Source organism: Dermacentor albipictus, chromosome 1 (assembly GCF_038994185.2).
Source record: "Dermacentor albipictus isolate Rhodes 1998 colony chromosome 1, USDA_Dalb.pri_finalv2, whole genome shotgun sequence".
Classification (NCBI taxonomy): Eukaryota; Metazoa; Arthropoda; class Arachnida; order Ixodida; family Ixodidae; genus Dermacentor; species Dermacentor albipictus.
The window spans coordinates 239792022-239806435 of record NC_091821.1 but is presented as its reverse complement, the minus strand read 5'-3'; the positions used below and the strand labels follow the sequence as shown (position 1 = coordinate 239806435).

Sequence of the window (14414 nt, the reverse complement as noted above, 5' to 3'; positions counted from 1 at the left end):
TAAATCTACCTTGTGAACTCCCAGGCTGTAAAGTAATTAAGTAAAAACCTAACTATTGCAACTTTTAATCAGGTGATTATGGATTTAGATTTCTCGTCCAAATAATGTCCGGCTGTTTGGGCGATCCAGCTCAATGATTATAATTGTGCTATCGGCCCCGGATGGTTTTGAAAAGTTATGATTTTAAAAGTCTTCGCAGAAACACCGGGCATAACTATATGGTCGTTCTTAAAAACATGTCGCCAATAGTATGCCGACCAATGGGCTGTGTTGGGCGTCCGCTTTGTCGTTTATTCCTTTGTATGCAGTGCAGTTTATTCCTCGCAACCTAATGTTCCTGTCATAACCTTCCCGCGCCAGTATTTAATCGGTCTCTAAATATTACTAAACTGAGTGCAATGGGGTCCTCGTTTTTTTTTTCGCACACGTGTTTACAATACACCTTTAGAACAGAAGGTAGTTCATTATTTTTGGGCAATGGAAGCGCCGTCTCTAAACAAAACAGGCCCCACTAACTCAATTGGGTAGCAAGTGCCACTACATTGGTGCGATTACCATGCATGGCTCGTAAACTGAATACCTGTGCTAATCGTACAAAGTACTACCTGCTTTGTGTAGTTAATGCAACGGCAGGCGCTATTACTAACTTCCCTTGCTAGAATCTCAACATTGTGACAAGCAGTATACTAGCTTTTGGGTAGTAACTGACACTACAGTTTTTTCGGAGAGTGCACGGAAGGCCAACTTCTGCCTCAGTGTCGGTGAGCTCATTTCATTTACGGGCGAGGGCCATAACGGGAAAGAGTCACGCTGCTGTTGGTGTGACGTAGCATGAGGGATTACGTGGCCACGCAGCATTCGACGCGAATTTTAAACGGGTCGTATAAAAGGTGCTGTAATTATTTTTTATTACGCTCTCGAGGAATTCAGGTTTCGCACCATAATTATGGAGTTGACAGCGATCCCAAAAATAAAAGAATCTGGACATAATTAATTATCATGTCAGCATTCCTTTAATATACCGCTTTAACGCATGAACTGGAAGTGAACGTGGAAAACTCCAAACAGAGAAACAAGAAATTAAGTAGATCTTATGCTCCGTGTTAATCCCTAGCAATTCAGCATGCAGATGTGTTGTTTAGGGTAACTATCGGTGACCTTATCGAGGTTAGCGAGGCCCAGAATATATAACCGTCAACATGCAGATAAATATGGGAAAATTATTCAGGAAGACACAGACCAACCGCATGGCCGTTGGGCGGAAGCAAAGTAATTCAGGCTAGCGTAAAGGTAATAAATGACGCCTTAACGAAAATAATCTCGCAGGCTGGCGATCATTCCATCCGTTAACGTTATCCGGGGCAGCTATAACTGGCCGACGTCTCAAACCACGAAAGCACTGAAGGTTAGCTTCAAAACAGGGACATTGACAAATATATGTTCGGCTCACACAGGCTTGCGCGGACAGCTTAAGATCGTAGGCTGCCGAGTAAAATTGCATCGCGGCATGCGTGGGATAATGTCACGTATCTGTGTGCGATCTCCAGTAGATGGGGGGCAACAAAAATTTCGAAGAGCTGACATTACTCGCGATGGCGGCGAGGGGGGAACGTCGAGAAATGTCGAAAGGTTAGCCAGTGGCCGCATTTTGTAATCATTTTTTTTTCATTTTTATTTATTCTTGCTCCTTGTAACTCGCTCTTACGCCGTCAAGCCGACGCTGTCGCCGTGGATCGACCACAGGGCGCGGCAGACGATATGAAATGAATAACACGAAAAAAGAAAGTAATGCTCGCAAGAGAGAGCCCCAGCGGAAGTTCTCGTTGGCTACTCCGTATAAGGCCAAGGAGGCGGCAAAGAGAGGGAGAACGGAGCAAAGAAGAGAGAGCGTAAAGCGAGCGCACAATGCGTGGCCCATACCAGATAACCGGTAAACCATTACAGTTACAGAATGGGTACCAAAAGAAGGGAAGCGGTGCGGCAGAAAATTAGTTGGGCGATGAAATGAGGAAATTTGCAGGCGCAAGTTGGAATCAGCTAGCGCAGGACAAGGGCATTTGGAGATCGCTGGGAGAGGCCTTCGTCCTGCAGTGGACCTAAATATAATAGGCTGGTGGTGATTATGAGCTATAAGGCTGGACAACTAACTGATCGACCATCAGCTAGTGCTTTCTTCCCGATTACATATTTTGATCGAGATTAATCGGTTGCGGTCACACGAGCGAAATCGGGCGAATTGTCGGCCACCGACGTCCTAGCTTCACGTGTTCAGCAGCGAGGAAGGGAACCAATCGCACCCAGTGTTCCGTCTCCCACAGAGCCTGCGTGAACGTCTCTCAGGAGACGGGACGAAAGGCGGCCAGGCGCGCTGCACTTAAAGCTATATAGCGGGACAAGTGGATATTCTCACTGCAGCTGAGTTCATGATTTCATCCGAGCGAGTCTGGTATCCTTGGTGTATGTTATTTTTTTTTTTGCACTTTGCTTGTCTACTCAAGCAAAGTGTCGCTGATGGGATAGTATATGAAACTGTCCCTTCAAATTACACAGTTAACTGATTTTCTAGTCCAAGTTACGGAAATCAACAAATCAGATTATACGATTACAGGTTGCGATTCTTCTGGTTGAAATTATTAATCGAAGCCTGCTCATTAAATAAACCATATCAAACCATACTAAACCATATAACCATACTAAACTGGACAAGTTGGCAACGATCTATCTTCAACAGCACCACTTAAAACACGGACAAGTAGAACACGTCACGTGTTTTTTTTTCTTTTTTTGCCTGTCCTAGTATAGTAGGCGGCGTCGATGATGAATAAATACCTATATTTATTATCACCCAAGGCTGGCAAAATCTGTTTTAAATGGATCCCGAATGGCTGATAACATTTGTACCGCAAGCTGACTTCCCTCCACTAGATCCGTGATTCCCTGTTGTATCAGGACGGTGATTTTTGGTGGCTCGAGATTGACGCGGCAACGCAAAGGTAGCACGCAGTACGAGTGTGCCGAATTACTGACAAGCCGGCAGCTGAATGATGTCGGTGAATATTGCTTTGTTAGGAGGACCGCGAGCCCATTTATTGCATTTGTTTGACTACAATGATAATTTTTTTAAAGGCGGTTTTCTTTTTCCGAGGAAAATTCGTTTAAACCAAATTTCTAAAAAATGACGAAAACAATACTCGTACTTTTGGACGCAATCGGCTCAATGTGAGCACAATGCTGCAATTGTTCAATATAGTAAACTGAACTCCCATTATCCACATTCGTCGTTATCATGAAATAGAATACGAATATCATGCCTATAAACATACTCGGCCAGGAGTGCAGGCCATACCGGATAAGCAGCGAGCAAAATAAGAAGCATACGATATAAACAGGCGTAACCAACAATCTATCAACTGTAGTTAAACAAATCATTATAATCGAGCTTGCGAACCCAAAGCTAGGTTAAGGGCACGTTTAAAAGGACCGCTGTCAAAAGCACGAAACACATGCACGTTTGTTCGCGGCCCACGCCGTTATTAGCGCCATTGAAGTTCGCTTCCCCGTCGAGCTTCTGTGACCTTCAAGGGAAGGGGGTAGCTCCAATGGTGAACGCAGAACACAAACGTCGCTCGCAGTTGCGGGCGGGAACTTGACAAACAACGCACAGCAAAAGACAGTACACCAAAGGGTCGTACAGGACTACAGCGCTAGCTAGTGTCTTTGTATGCTGTAAAAACATGCTGACATGCTGTTAAAAAAGAAAAAAAAGAAAGAAAAAAAAAACCATGTAAACCGCCAAGAGAAGCAAAGAAAATGTTTAAGCTTTATCGTCAGGGCACATAAAACAGTGAAAAAAGTGCTACGTTATTTTTTTAATGCATCCAGAATTTCGTTCAGCAGCATTCACTTGTAGCTACGCACACGTATAAGCAATCACGGGTGATACGAAATGCATGTGTTATCCGCGGAACAGTTCCACAATACACACAGAATGAACCTAACATGCGCGAAACGTAGAGCTGCTAGAACGACGCAGCATGGATGAAGGAGTTAACTTTCCACCACCCAACGCAGCGCGGTGCACCTTTCTATTATGGCCTCCAAGACATTCGCCTCGCGCTGGGCATATCGGAGGCAACGCATTTTTTTAATTGCTTCTATCGTCTCAAATACTAAGCGCTTACACGATATCGGGGGAGAAAAAAAGAAAATAAAAGAAACATGGGCTCGACTGTAAAATCATGCACCCGAAAGCCTGGCGTCACCAGTGAGCATGGGTGGTTTATGGTGCTGTGCAATGCCACTGGGTCGGTTCTCGTGTAGCTTAATTTCTGTTTACACTGTGCGGCCCTATTATGACAATAATTAGAAGTTTTTCAATTGCCCAAGAGAACTGCAAGTACTAATTTCGAAGCATCAAATTGTGATTAACTTGTGAGTGATGAGTCGTCTGCTCGAGCAGACGACAGGTGCGGTAATGATCACTGCGACGGGCACACAAAAGCATGTGCCCTTCGGGGTTACGCTGCCTTCAACTACACATCAGTGAAGCGAGAGTCATACGCCAGTTACGCGCCGAATTGAACGCCTCCGTGTTTCTCTGTCGTAATTACATAAGTGATGAATACGTGTAGTGCACCTTTGGGAAGAAACATACTAGCGAGAAGTACTATATTTACTACATGATGGGCATTCCATCCCCGTGAACCATCTTTGTGCTTAAGTGTCTGATAATGAACTGTAGATAAACTTTACTGACATTTTACAACCATTTAACGCGACAGTACGCTCACTAAAGCAGCGAAACACCAGAAAGTCTGGCAACACTAAAAAACAGCGCCTTCCCTTGTTTAGAGAGTTTCGAAAAAAATTGACATGTCGTTCAAGTGCACCACTAGAGTCGTTCCAGGGTGACTCCAATATAAATGCGAGCTGTAAAAAATGATGGTTTGTGCTAATTTTGCATTATTCTACCTTCTTTCTGTGACTACAATTTGAACAAAACAAAATATAATTTGTTACAGCGAAAAATAAAGAAATGATTGCTCCCGTTTATTAAATTTTTCTGCACTTTACTGCGTACAACCGAAGGCGGTAAGAGTACACCCGCCAATTAGTTTTATTGCAGAGCACTATACCTTCATGCAAATAGTTGTTAACTATAATTTAAAAACCAAAGCTGGTGCTAGCGCGTGAAAAATAAAGCTTGTGGACAATTAGACACAGCGTTGCCAAAGTTTTGTGTAAGCGTTTAGTGTTGCCAGATTTTTCAGGACATAACTTGTGCTTTTAAACTTACAATAAATTATAGAATCAAAACGTCACCTATTGTTAAAACAAAAACAACAATAATAAAAATAAGAAAGCTTAAAATTATACGTGATTTTTTTACTTTTCTTTGTTTGCGCTTGTTGCTTAACTTTAGCAAAACTACATAGTGGCCAGATTTTTATGTCAATGCAACTAACACCTCATAGGATTTCAAATGCATCTTTGCAAGTAAATTGCTGTGTAACTGTAAGGTGTTTTTCCGCACAAGAACGTGAATTTTTTCGCACTCTGTTACTATCATTGTTAATAGCTGCTGATGTCTTTCGTCTAAATTTGATAGCAAAAAAAGCAAAATTGTTATTAAAACGGTGATAGGCGTCGCAATTACATTTTCACAAGATGAATCTAAATCGTATTCTTAATGTGCACATAACAGCAACCTAAAATTGTCCCATGGCACTTTTACACAACCTTACGGTTGCTTGGGAAACCTCACGCGAAGAGCGCGAAATTCGCTTGGTGGCTTTGCTAACGAACGCCGTGGAAATGACACAACAGGCTAGAGAAACAGCGCTACGGGACAGCAAACAAGTCGGGGACGGATGAGTTTTGGTAGCGCGCTGTGGTTAAGGAATTTGCAGCCAGAGTCGGCTGATCACGCAAGACCACACTTGGAGGTCGCTGAGCACCGATGTTCGTCCTGCAAATATGCAGATACTGTACTGCAGTGTACAGTGATAATGATGACACCGCCTTCAGCCACTGAGATCATACCTAGAGTATACATAACATGCAATATAGAAAAATAGTTCTTTTAATATTCATTTCATCAACATACACTATCAAGGCAAATTCTTCTTTTTTTTCTTGTTTATCGACCTCCCTGCGTAAATGAAATCTACATAAGTTCGCATTATATACGTTTTGACCAAGCAGGTAAGCTGGGTGTGCCTCTCTATCTGCCGCGTCTCCGAAAACTGAATGGTGGGTAAATGGATCAGTTCGACGACGCATGACTGATCACTGTATGCGACGGATCACCGTATGCGAAGGGTTTCACTGAATGCTACTTTGAGCAAAGGAATCTAAAAGTGCACAGCCAAGGCGGCGGCAATCTTGCCAGGACTATAGTAAAGTTGTGCAACGAAGGGTGGTGACCCTGCCGGAAGAAATCCTTCCCTTAATAGCGAAACCAAACCGCCGCACAGCAGCAGATAATTAAATTATCTTAAGCTATATGAGAGAAAAAAGAAGAAGGTAAAGGCCAGGCATGTAAGGTGAAAGAAGCCTGTGTAAACGCTCAAAATATGTTCGTAATGTCGAAAAGACGCCAAGCTGTAGCAGACGACGTTCGCAACATCAAGCAGCGCCACAGCACATATGAACGTATAATCAAGGTACAGCGCAAACTGGTTTGTTGGTTATTTTTTATTGTAAAATAAGTATGATACACTGAGATTTGGGTTTTAGAAAAGAGAATAAAACTGATTTTCTAACCTCAAAAACACAACAAATAAGCAAAAGGTCTTACCAACGCTTGTCGCGTCACCTATCGGCCTTTAAACAAAGGTGTAAAACCACTTAGTATGCATAACGTAAGGCTACGTCTCGCGACCATAACTTGTATCACCGACATCCACCCGGTGGCAGCACAAGCGGTGTTGCGGTTTGCATTTCCGCAGGGGTGGTTCGTAGAGTTTTCGAGCGCCACATCACTATGTGTAAAAATCTACTGTTTTGTGGCGCCCTCATAACATGAAGATTGTGAAAATGTACAGTGCTGGATATCGGGCCTAACTGGGGTACGTGGAGGTTCGGTCACTGAAATATTTTAATTGAACGGTAAATAAACCGAAAGTCGCGGGATACAAAGCGAGTTACCTGCTATGGAATGACCACAAAACAATCAGCACTAGAACGAGCCGACAGAGACGTTTTGTGACGACACGAAGGTGTGCGCAAGTTCGGTGTTCACAGCGTCTGCAACTTGAGCTACGATGGACACACAGCGAATCATGTGAGACATATACACAAATAAGCGCACGCTTTCTCTTATTAAGTTAGACCAACATCTCCAACACAAAGTTATGTTTAAACCTCGTCGTTGCATGCGTTAGTAGGTGTGCTGCACAAGCAGCTTTGTTTAATTGTCTGTTTGGGTAGATTCCTCGTTGGTTTTCAAGGGGAGCATGGTAGCGCCATTCAAAGACGGGACAAGAGAAGACACAAAGGGACACACACACAGCGCTAACCTCCAACACTGTTTATTGTCGAAAACCAGGTCGTACTTATACACTCAGACAACATGAGTCACAGCCACGTGAACAGATTAACAATCAGAGCGATACATTTTGTGGTATGTTAAGCCATGCGCAAAAATTTCAGTTCTTTTTCAGAGAGAGCCAATGATAGTTTACTGATACATGAATCCCCTAGGGCATCAATCTGCATCAGCAAACCATCATTGGCTCTCTCTGAAAAAGAACTGAAATTTTTTGCGCATGGCTTAACATATCACCAAATGTATCGCCCTGATTGTTAATCTGTTCACGTGGCTGTGACTCATGTTGTCTGAGTGTATAGGTACGACCTGGCTTTCGACAATAAACAGTGTTGGAAGCTAGCGCTGTGTGTGTCCCTTTGTGTCTTCTCTTGTCCCGTCTTTGAATCGCGCTACCACACTCTCCTTGAAGATGCATTACCAACAAGCCCACATTGCAACCCTCGTGAACTTTATTCCTTGTTGGTGTTCCTCGCTCGTCGGGCGCGGTAGCACTGCAGAAGTCGGTAGCACTGCAGAAGCCTTTTTCGTTGCGGGGTGCTTTTCTCGTCTCGCGACGTTAGATGGCATTTTTTACCAGTACAACTCCAGGAAGGCACATGTAACCGGCAAACAGACCACAGGAGAGCACCCGAGACTAGGCGGGGCAGGAACTTAGGAACTTAGGGGCACCCATGGAGCAGCGGGGGGAATCAAAGCTGGAAGCAGGGTTGTCCGTGGGTTGGGGCCGCCGAGGCCGGAGCGTGCCAGGGAGTGCTGGCATACAAAATTCGCTGTCAGCGATAGCGAAAGGCCAATCTCGCTGGAGCCCGGCACGCTCCAGCGTCGGCGAGCTCCAACCCAAGGAGCAGTCCGGGTTCTAGCTTTGGTGCTCCCGTTGCCGCTTTGGTGTCCTGGAGGCGCCGCCAATAATACGAGACAATGACACGTTGTTACATCTAGCACATAGAAAGTATTAAAGGAATATAGTTACGCCCAGGTACCAACTCGTGACGCGGCGCTACCGCGCCTGTGCGATGATAATTTTGCAAATCCAACGAGGAATCTACTGTCCACGCAACCACCAAAATCCTTGAAATCATGTGTGTGAGCTTAAGGATAGCGCCAACACACTTTTTTTGTCAAAGGTAGCAGGACAGGTGCTTCTCTAATGCAAGATTCCACTGCTGACTCAAATCCGCAGAGTCAACAACTCTGGTTCTTCGGGGCTCGGGATTATTCGCGCTGTGTACATCCGGATTTTGAAGCACGGCTTCCTAGTGTGTTTAACCGCATGTTTGACTAAACTGGTGAGCTCGACTGCATACTCGACAGTAGTACACGGTCGGTTGCGCGGCGCAGTGCGTGTTTAAACATTTCTAAATGCACGCATCGGCGCTATGCTTCCAATCGCACGGCTGTGCCTTCCTTTCCCGCCATCATTTCACCCGTGGGCTGTGTAGGAACCGCAGCAAAGTCTGTTCATACCTTCGGTAATTATAGGTATGCAACTTACAAACGTGGTTCCTTTGCGTTATGGCCTAGCCATGACGCAACAACGTGCCGTACGAAACTTAAACATTACACTTATCAGTGACTCAAGCGTTCACCAGTATGTACTATAACGAAATGGAACACGCGAGTTTGTAGCGGGCAGCTTTGCACGTTACCGACAACGAGGGAGGAGCCCTTGAAGGACCACGGCTCAATGTGACCGAATTTAAATGTAATAGAGGGAACACGAGACGGTGCACTTTCTTCTGTTGTTGCCCCCTTCGCGCAAATGTTCCTTTTCGATCAGTTTATTTTTCTAGTTTTCCTGCGGGCGAAGTGGGATCACTGATACCCACATCGCTGTATAGTATGTCGCGGGCGAGCCCATCAGATGACACTCGATACCACATTTTGCTGTGAACGTATACTGATTGGTGCAGCACAGCTTACAGTTCTTCATTCTTGCGCGCGAAGGGCACCGGCTGCCCGAAAGCCACGCACTTATATTTCCCTTCGTAAAGGTAATGACAGTGCAATGGAGCGCTGGCTTGCGATGGTTACCAACGTTCCTTGGTAATGAAGTAAACATTAAGCTGTAAACAACCCATTAATCGCCAAATAGAACTTCCCCGGGAACCTAATAAGTAAGTTTCGCGCTGTAAAGGGAACACTGGAACAAGAAAAAGAAAAATGATATTCTTTTTCTTTGATCGGGTGCGATCACTCAGTGTTCTGGAACTGGGAGGAAGATAACCGGGACTTGATTCTGCAACCAGCAAGTGGACTTTCTTGCGCAAGACGCGTGTCATGTGGCGGAGCACCGCGTATACCCGGCAGGAGGGCGAATTTCACGAGCGGGCCCGAATGCCTCGGGAGGCCAGAAAGAAGGATCAGCTTACCTGAATTAGACCTTTACCAAATTCGCGAGTGCACTTCTCTGCTTAGAACATTTACGCAACTAGAGGTGGCACTGGTCATGGTTGAATAGAGGACGACGTACTATATGCACATCCTGGGGCTTGTCTCTTGCACAGGATTTCACCTCGAGCGCCCGATCTACATCTTTATTGTCATAAGTAAAAGAAACTGATCGTGCGCGATGATTGAAAAAAATCACAATGCCATCGTTATTCTGGCAAACTTCTCTGAGTAAAGCCAGCTTCACAATTATAATAAAAGGTTCATTTTTATTACTTTTGTACACCATTCACAGGTCTGCTGCGCTGCCTCAAACCCATCAATAATCAAATTTAATTAAGTAAGCTATAGAAACGTCACATGAGGGTGGGGGGGGGGGGGATCTACTGTTGGCTTTTTCCTATACTTAGGATGCCTGGTGGCGGAGCTGAAAGCACGACGCGAAACCTATCGCGTTCTGTGATAAATTCCGTGTTCTGGTTCGTAAAATAGTGAGCACAGCGCTTCTTTTTGGCACTATAACGTCAGCAGCGTTAGTGAGAGTTGCAAGGGGAACAGAATAGAAAAGCGCGTGGACGGAGCCAAAGAACTACACTGCACAAACGCTGTGAATGGTACACTGTTTCCTTAGGGCGACCATGCCATACGCATTCGAGTCCATTGGTTTACGATTTGTCTGCTGTCATTTCCATAAAAAGATGCATAATATAAAAACGTAAATCTTCGGCGCTGCGTGTTTTGACAGAATGAATGAACTCTCTCCGCAGCACGTTATTTATTTCTTATGCATCAGCCACGTATATATGCGCGATGCCCCCCGCACTCCTTCGAAGTTTCGTTCACATCAGAATTTGTTTTCATGCAGCTATCGTTTTAGTGTGCAACGTCACAGGGGACTCTAGATTATCTGGGACACTCGTCAACGTGACTTCTAAATGGCTTATTCTTTTCAAGATGGACGCTCTATACGTCTCACGGACAACAAAAAAATGGAGCAACAAAGAAAAGAAGAAAAAAAAAGAAAAAAGTTGTTTTATTTCTTACGATATACGATAAAATAACGACCTTCCTTTTAGTTTTCTTTTTTCTGAAGTTTCTTATTTGTGTCTTGTTTTTTGCTTGAATTTTTCGTGCACTGTGTAGAGGTGCTTTTTCAAAAAGAATAAACGTGTTGGCAGTCAGTGCCGTGTTTGGTCCCATATCTCTTCTCAGGTGACGAAGTTCAATTGAAGTGCTGTTAGTTTAATTACGTTCAATAAGCTATATCAGCTATAAGATATATATAAGCCTGTTCGTGATTGTATGCCTCCTGGTTTACCATTCCAGCCGCTTTGAATTTTCGAAAAGCACATGACTTGTAGCGTCATGGCCAGGCTCGAACCACGCTCGTAATAAATTAAGTATCCGCGTCGCGCAGACAGAATTCTCGTTTCGCCTTCACAACGTCATTGTGCAGTCGCAGCAAAAACGGGAGCCAGTGTGTCCGACACAACGATGGTCCTGCCATGTCGAGCGGCACTCGTTAAACTCGCAATTTGGTCCGTAATTCGGTTCAGTGTAGTTTAGGTTAATCATGATTGAAGTGGCCTGCTAAAGCTTAACGTTGTACGGCTTGCACCGTGCGGTGAATAAGAAAAAGTGGGAGTGCGAGAAAGAGCTTGGAAGCATTCATACGACGCGTTGTCAACATCAATCAGTGTACCACTCTTGCCAAAGGCGACATTTCGCACTGGCCAGTGTTTCTCTGCGTAAAATACAACCCCCCATTTTCATCAACCTATTGAAGTCCACTGCAGGACCAAGACCTCTTCTTCCGATCTCCAATTACCCTTGTGCCGCGTCAAACGATTCCATCTAGTGCCTGCGAATTTCTTAATTTCATCACCTCACCTAGTCTTTCGCCGTCCTCGACTGCGTTTTCCTTCTTCTTGGCACCCAAACTGTCACCCTAACGGTCCCCCGGTTATCTAACCTACGCATATATGACCTGCCCAGCTCCATTTCCTTGTCTTAATGTCAACTAGAACATCTGCTATGTCCGTGTGCATGCTCTCTGATCCACAGCGCTCTCTTCCTGTCTATTAACGTTACGCCTATCATTCTTCGTTCCATCGCTCCTTGCGCGGTCCATAACTTGTTTTCGAGCTTCTTTGTCAGTCTCCAAGTTTCTGCCCTATAAGTTACCACCGCTAGAATGCACTGATCATACGCCTTCATTTTTAGTGATAATGGTAAGCTTTCAGTAAGGATCTGACTATGTCTGCCGTATGCGCTCCAAACCAATTTTAGTCTACTGTAAATTTCCTTCTCATGATCAGGATCCCCTGTGAGTAATTGACCTAGGTAAACGTAACCCTTCATAGGTTCTAGAAGCTGACTGGCGATCGTGAACTCTTGTTTCCTTGGCAAGCTATTGATCATTATCTTCGTCTTCTGCATATTAATCTTCAACCCCACTCTTACACTCTCTCTGTTAAGGTCCTGCATCATTTGTTGTAACAAGTCCCTAGTATTGCTGGATAGGACAATGTCATCTGCAAACCGAAGGTTGCTGAGATATTCGCCGTCAATCCTTACTTCTAAGCCGTCCCAATTTGATAGCTTGAATACTTCTTCCAAGCACGCCGTCAATAGCATTGAGAAATTTCTCCTTGTCTGGGTCTTTTCTTAATAGGTATCTTCCTACTTTTCTTGTGGATAATTAGGAGAGATGGGCGTATTTGTATACGTTTCGTGTTCAAGCATTATTTATTCTGTAAACGCGCTTTTCTTGCTTTCGTCCCCTTTTTTGTTTTGCGCGTTACGCCAAGTGGTAAAGTGGTTGCCCTTCTGAAACTGCTTTTTGATAAAGCATATTCAACTAGCGATAGTTGGAATTTACTGAACTGTAACGTTCGAAGCTTTACGAAATGTTAAAAAAAAAAAACGAGAACCATGCATGGCTGGCCGGAATTGGCAGATGAGGCGGCACACGGCATGTTTAAGTTTGTGCACTATATTTTGCAGCGAATACGAGGCAAGCGCCCACGCCACGATGATACAGCTAGCGACGGTGTGGCAGAAGTGGCGCGATTGACGAAAGAAAACCTTTACCAGGGCAATACAACTTCCGCTTTAAAAATATTCCGCCGATTTAGGTATGAAATCCAAACAGAACGTGTTCAGATCGGATATATATAAATTATATAAATATATATATATATATATATATATATATATATATATATATATATATATATATATATATATATATATATATATATATATATATATATATATATAATCTCTAACCACCTGTCTTCATAAGGGGGACGCGTACCTCACAAATGCGGTATAACGCTGATCCAGCCTTGGTCGCCATTATTAAGCACATTTAATTAGCTTTCAATTATTGGAGATGTATTGCATAAATTCGGACTCGTTATTTTCGTTGTGCTCTTTACTTTTGTCCCACTATATGTGCGCCGAAAGTGACACGAAACAGATTATTACGATGAAGCTCATCGCGTTCGCTTTATACCCCCGAAATCGCCGTTTATAATGCAGTCGTCTGTCGCCTTGCATTCACATCCTGTAGCAGAACGTTTTTTGAGATAGACTCAATGTATAACACGTTGCGATGCAAGCAGAAATCACTATTCTTAACGATTATCTCTCGATTCTATGTAGTGGCAATAAAGTTAGCGTACGATTTTCCCACGAAGATTTTTCCTCCTTTTTTTATAACGGTGTCTTGGTATGGAGTTGGACGCTGGCGGTACTGGTTGCTACTAATGGCAGCACACGGGTCACCCGAAATCTGACAGAAAGAGTGGCCGACGCCAGTCAGCAGAAATTTCCATTTACTTCTTGGGCTATAGTTGGTTGGTATCTACGGAAAACATTATTAGAAACATTATAGAAACATTATTAGGCTCGAAATGAAGACCAAGAAGGTAAGAAACAGCTAGACGTGTTTCTAACCCTGTCGAATGTGAAACCGTTTAGCGCGAAGATAACGAGCTCGCATTTCTAACGCCACCTTCTTCTTTACGTAAATGAAGTACTTGGAAGTAAGCGTTTGTCTGGTCTACGTGCTTTCAACTCCGTGTTCGTCACCATTTTGCACTAATTAATTTTTGCTGTGAAATCCGCGACCTGCCGTTTTAGTGTTAATTCTGGACTTACCCATGTGGAATGCGAAGTGGTGCAGCATGGTACAGCGACGACATGGAGGCGAGGTCGATGGTGGAGGGGGTCAGAGCTCTTGGTTGCCGCGCTCATGGCCATCGGGGAGTAGATTATCTGAAACGTTGGAATGGGTTGACGCTCGAATTACAACGCCGATTTCGTGACAAGTGAAGTTTAAAACCAGTGTGTGTGTGTGTGTGTGTGTGTGTGTGCGCGCGTATATATGTATGTATGTATATATATAACGTCGAATAAACTTCGCCTACACGTTGTGCTTTCGTATTTGTATGGTACTGTTCTACAT

General features: G+C 44.1%; 1 protein-coding gene across 1 annotated transcript in view; it reads right to left on the bottom strand.

Annotated features, from left to right (window-relative positions):
* Window positions 1–14414, bottom strand: part of LOC135901568 (uncharacterized) — a 1085637-nt gene that overhangs the window by 303582 nt on the left and 767641 nt on the right. The window contains exon 10 of the mRNA XM_070531118.1: window positions 14108–14224. Within this exon, the coding sequence (XP_070387219.1) occupies window positions 14108–14224 (117 nt within the window). The remainder of the gene's footprint in view (window positions 1–14107; window positions 14225–14414) is intronic.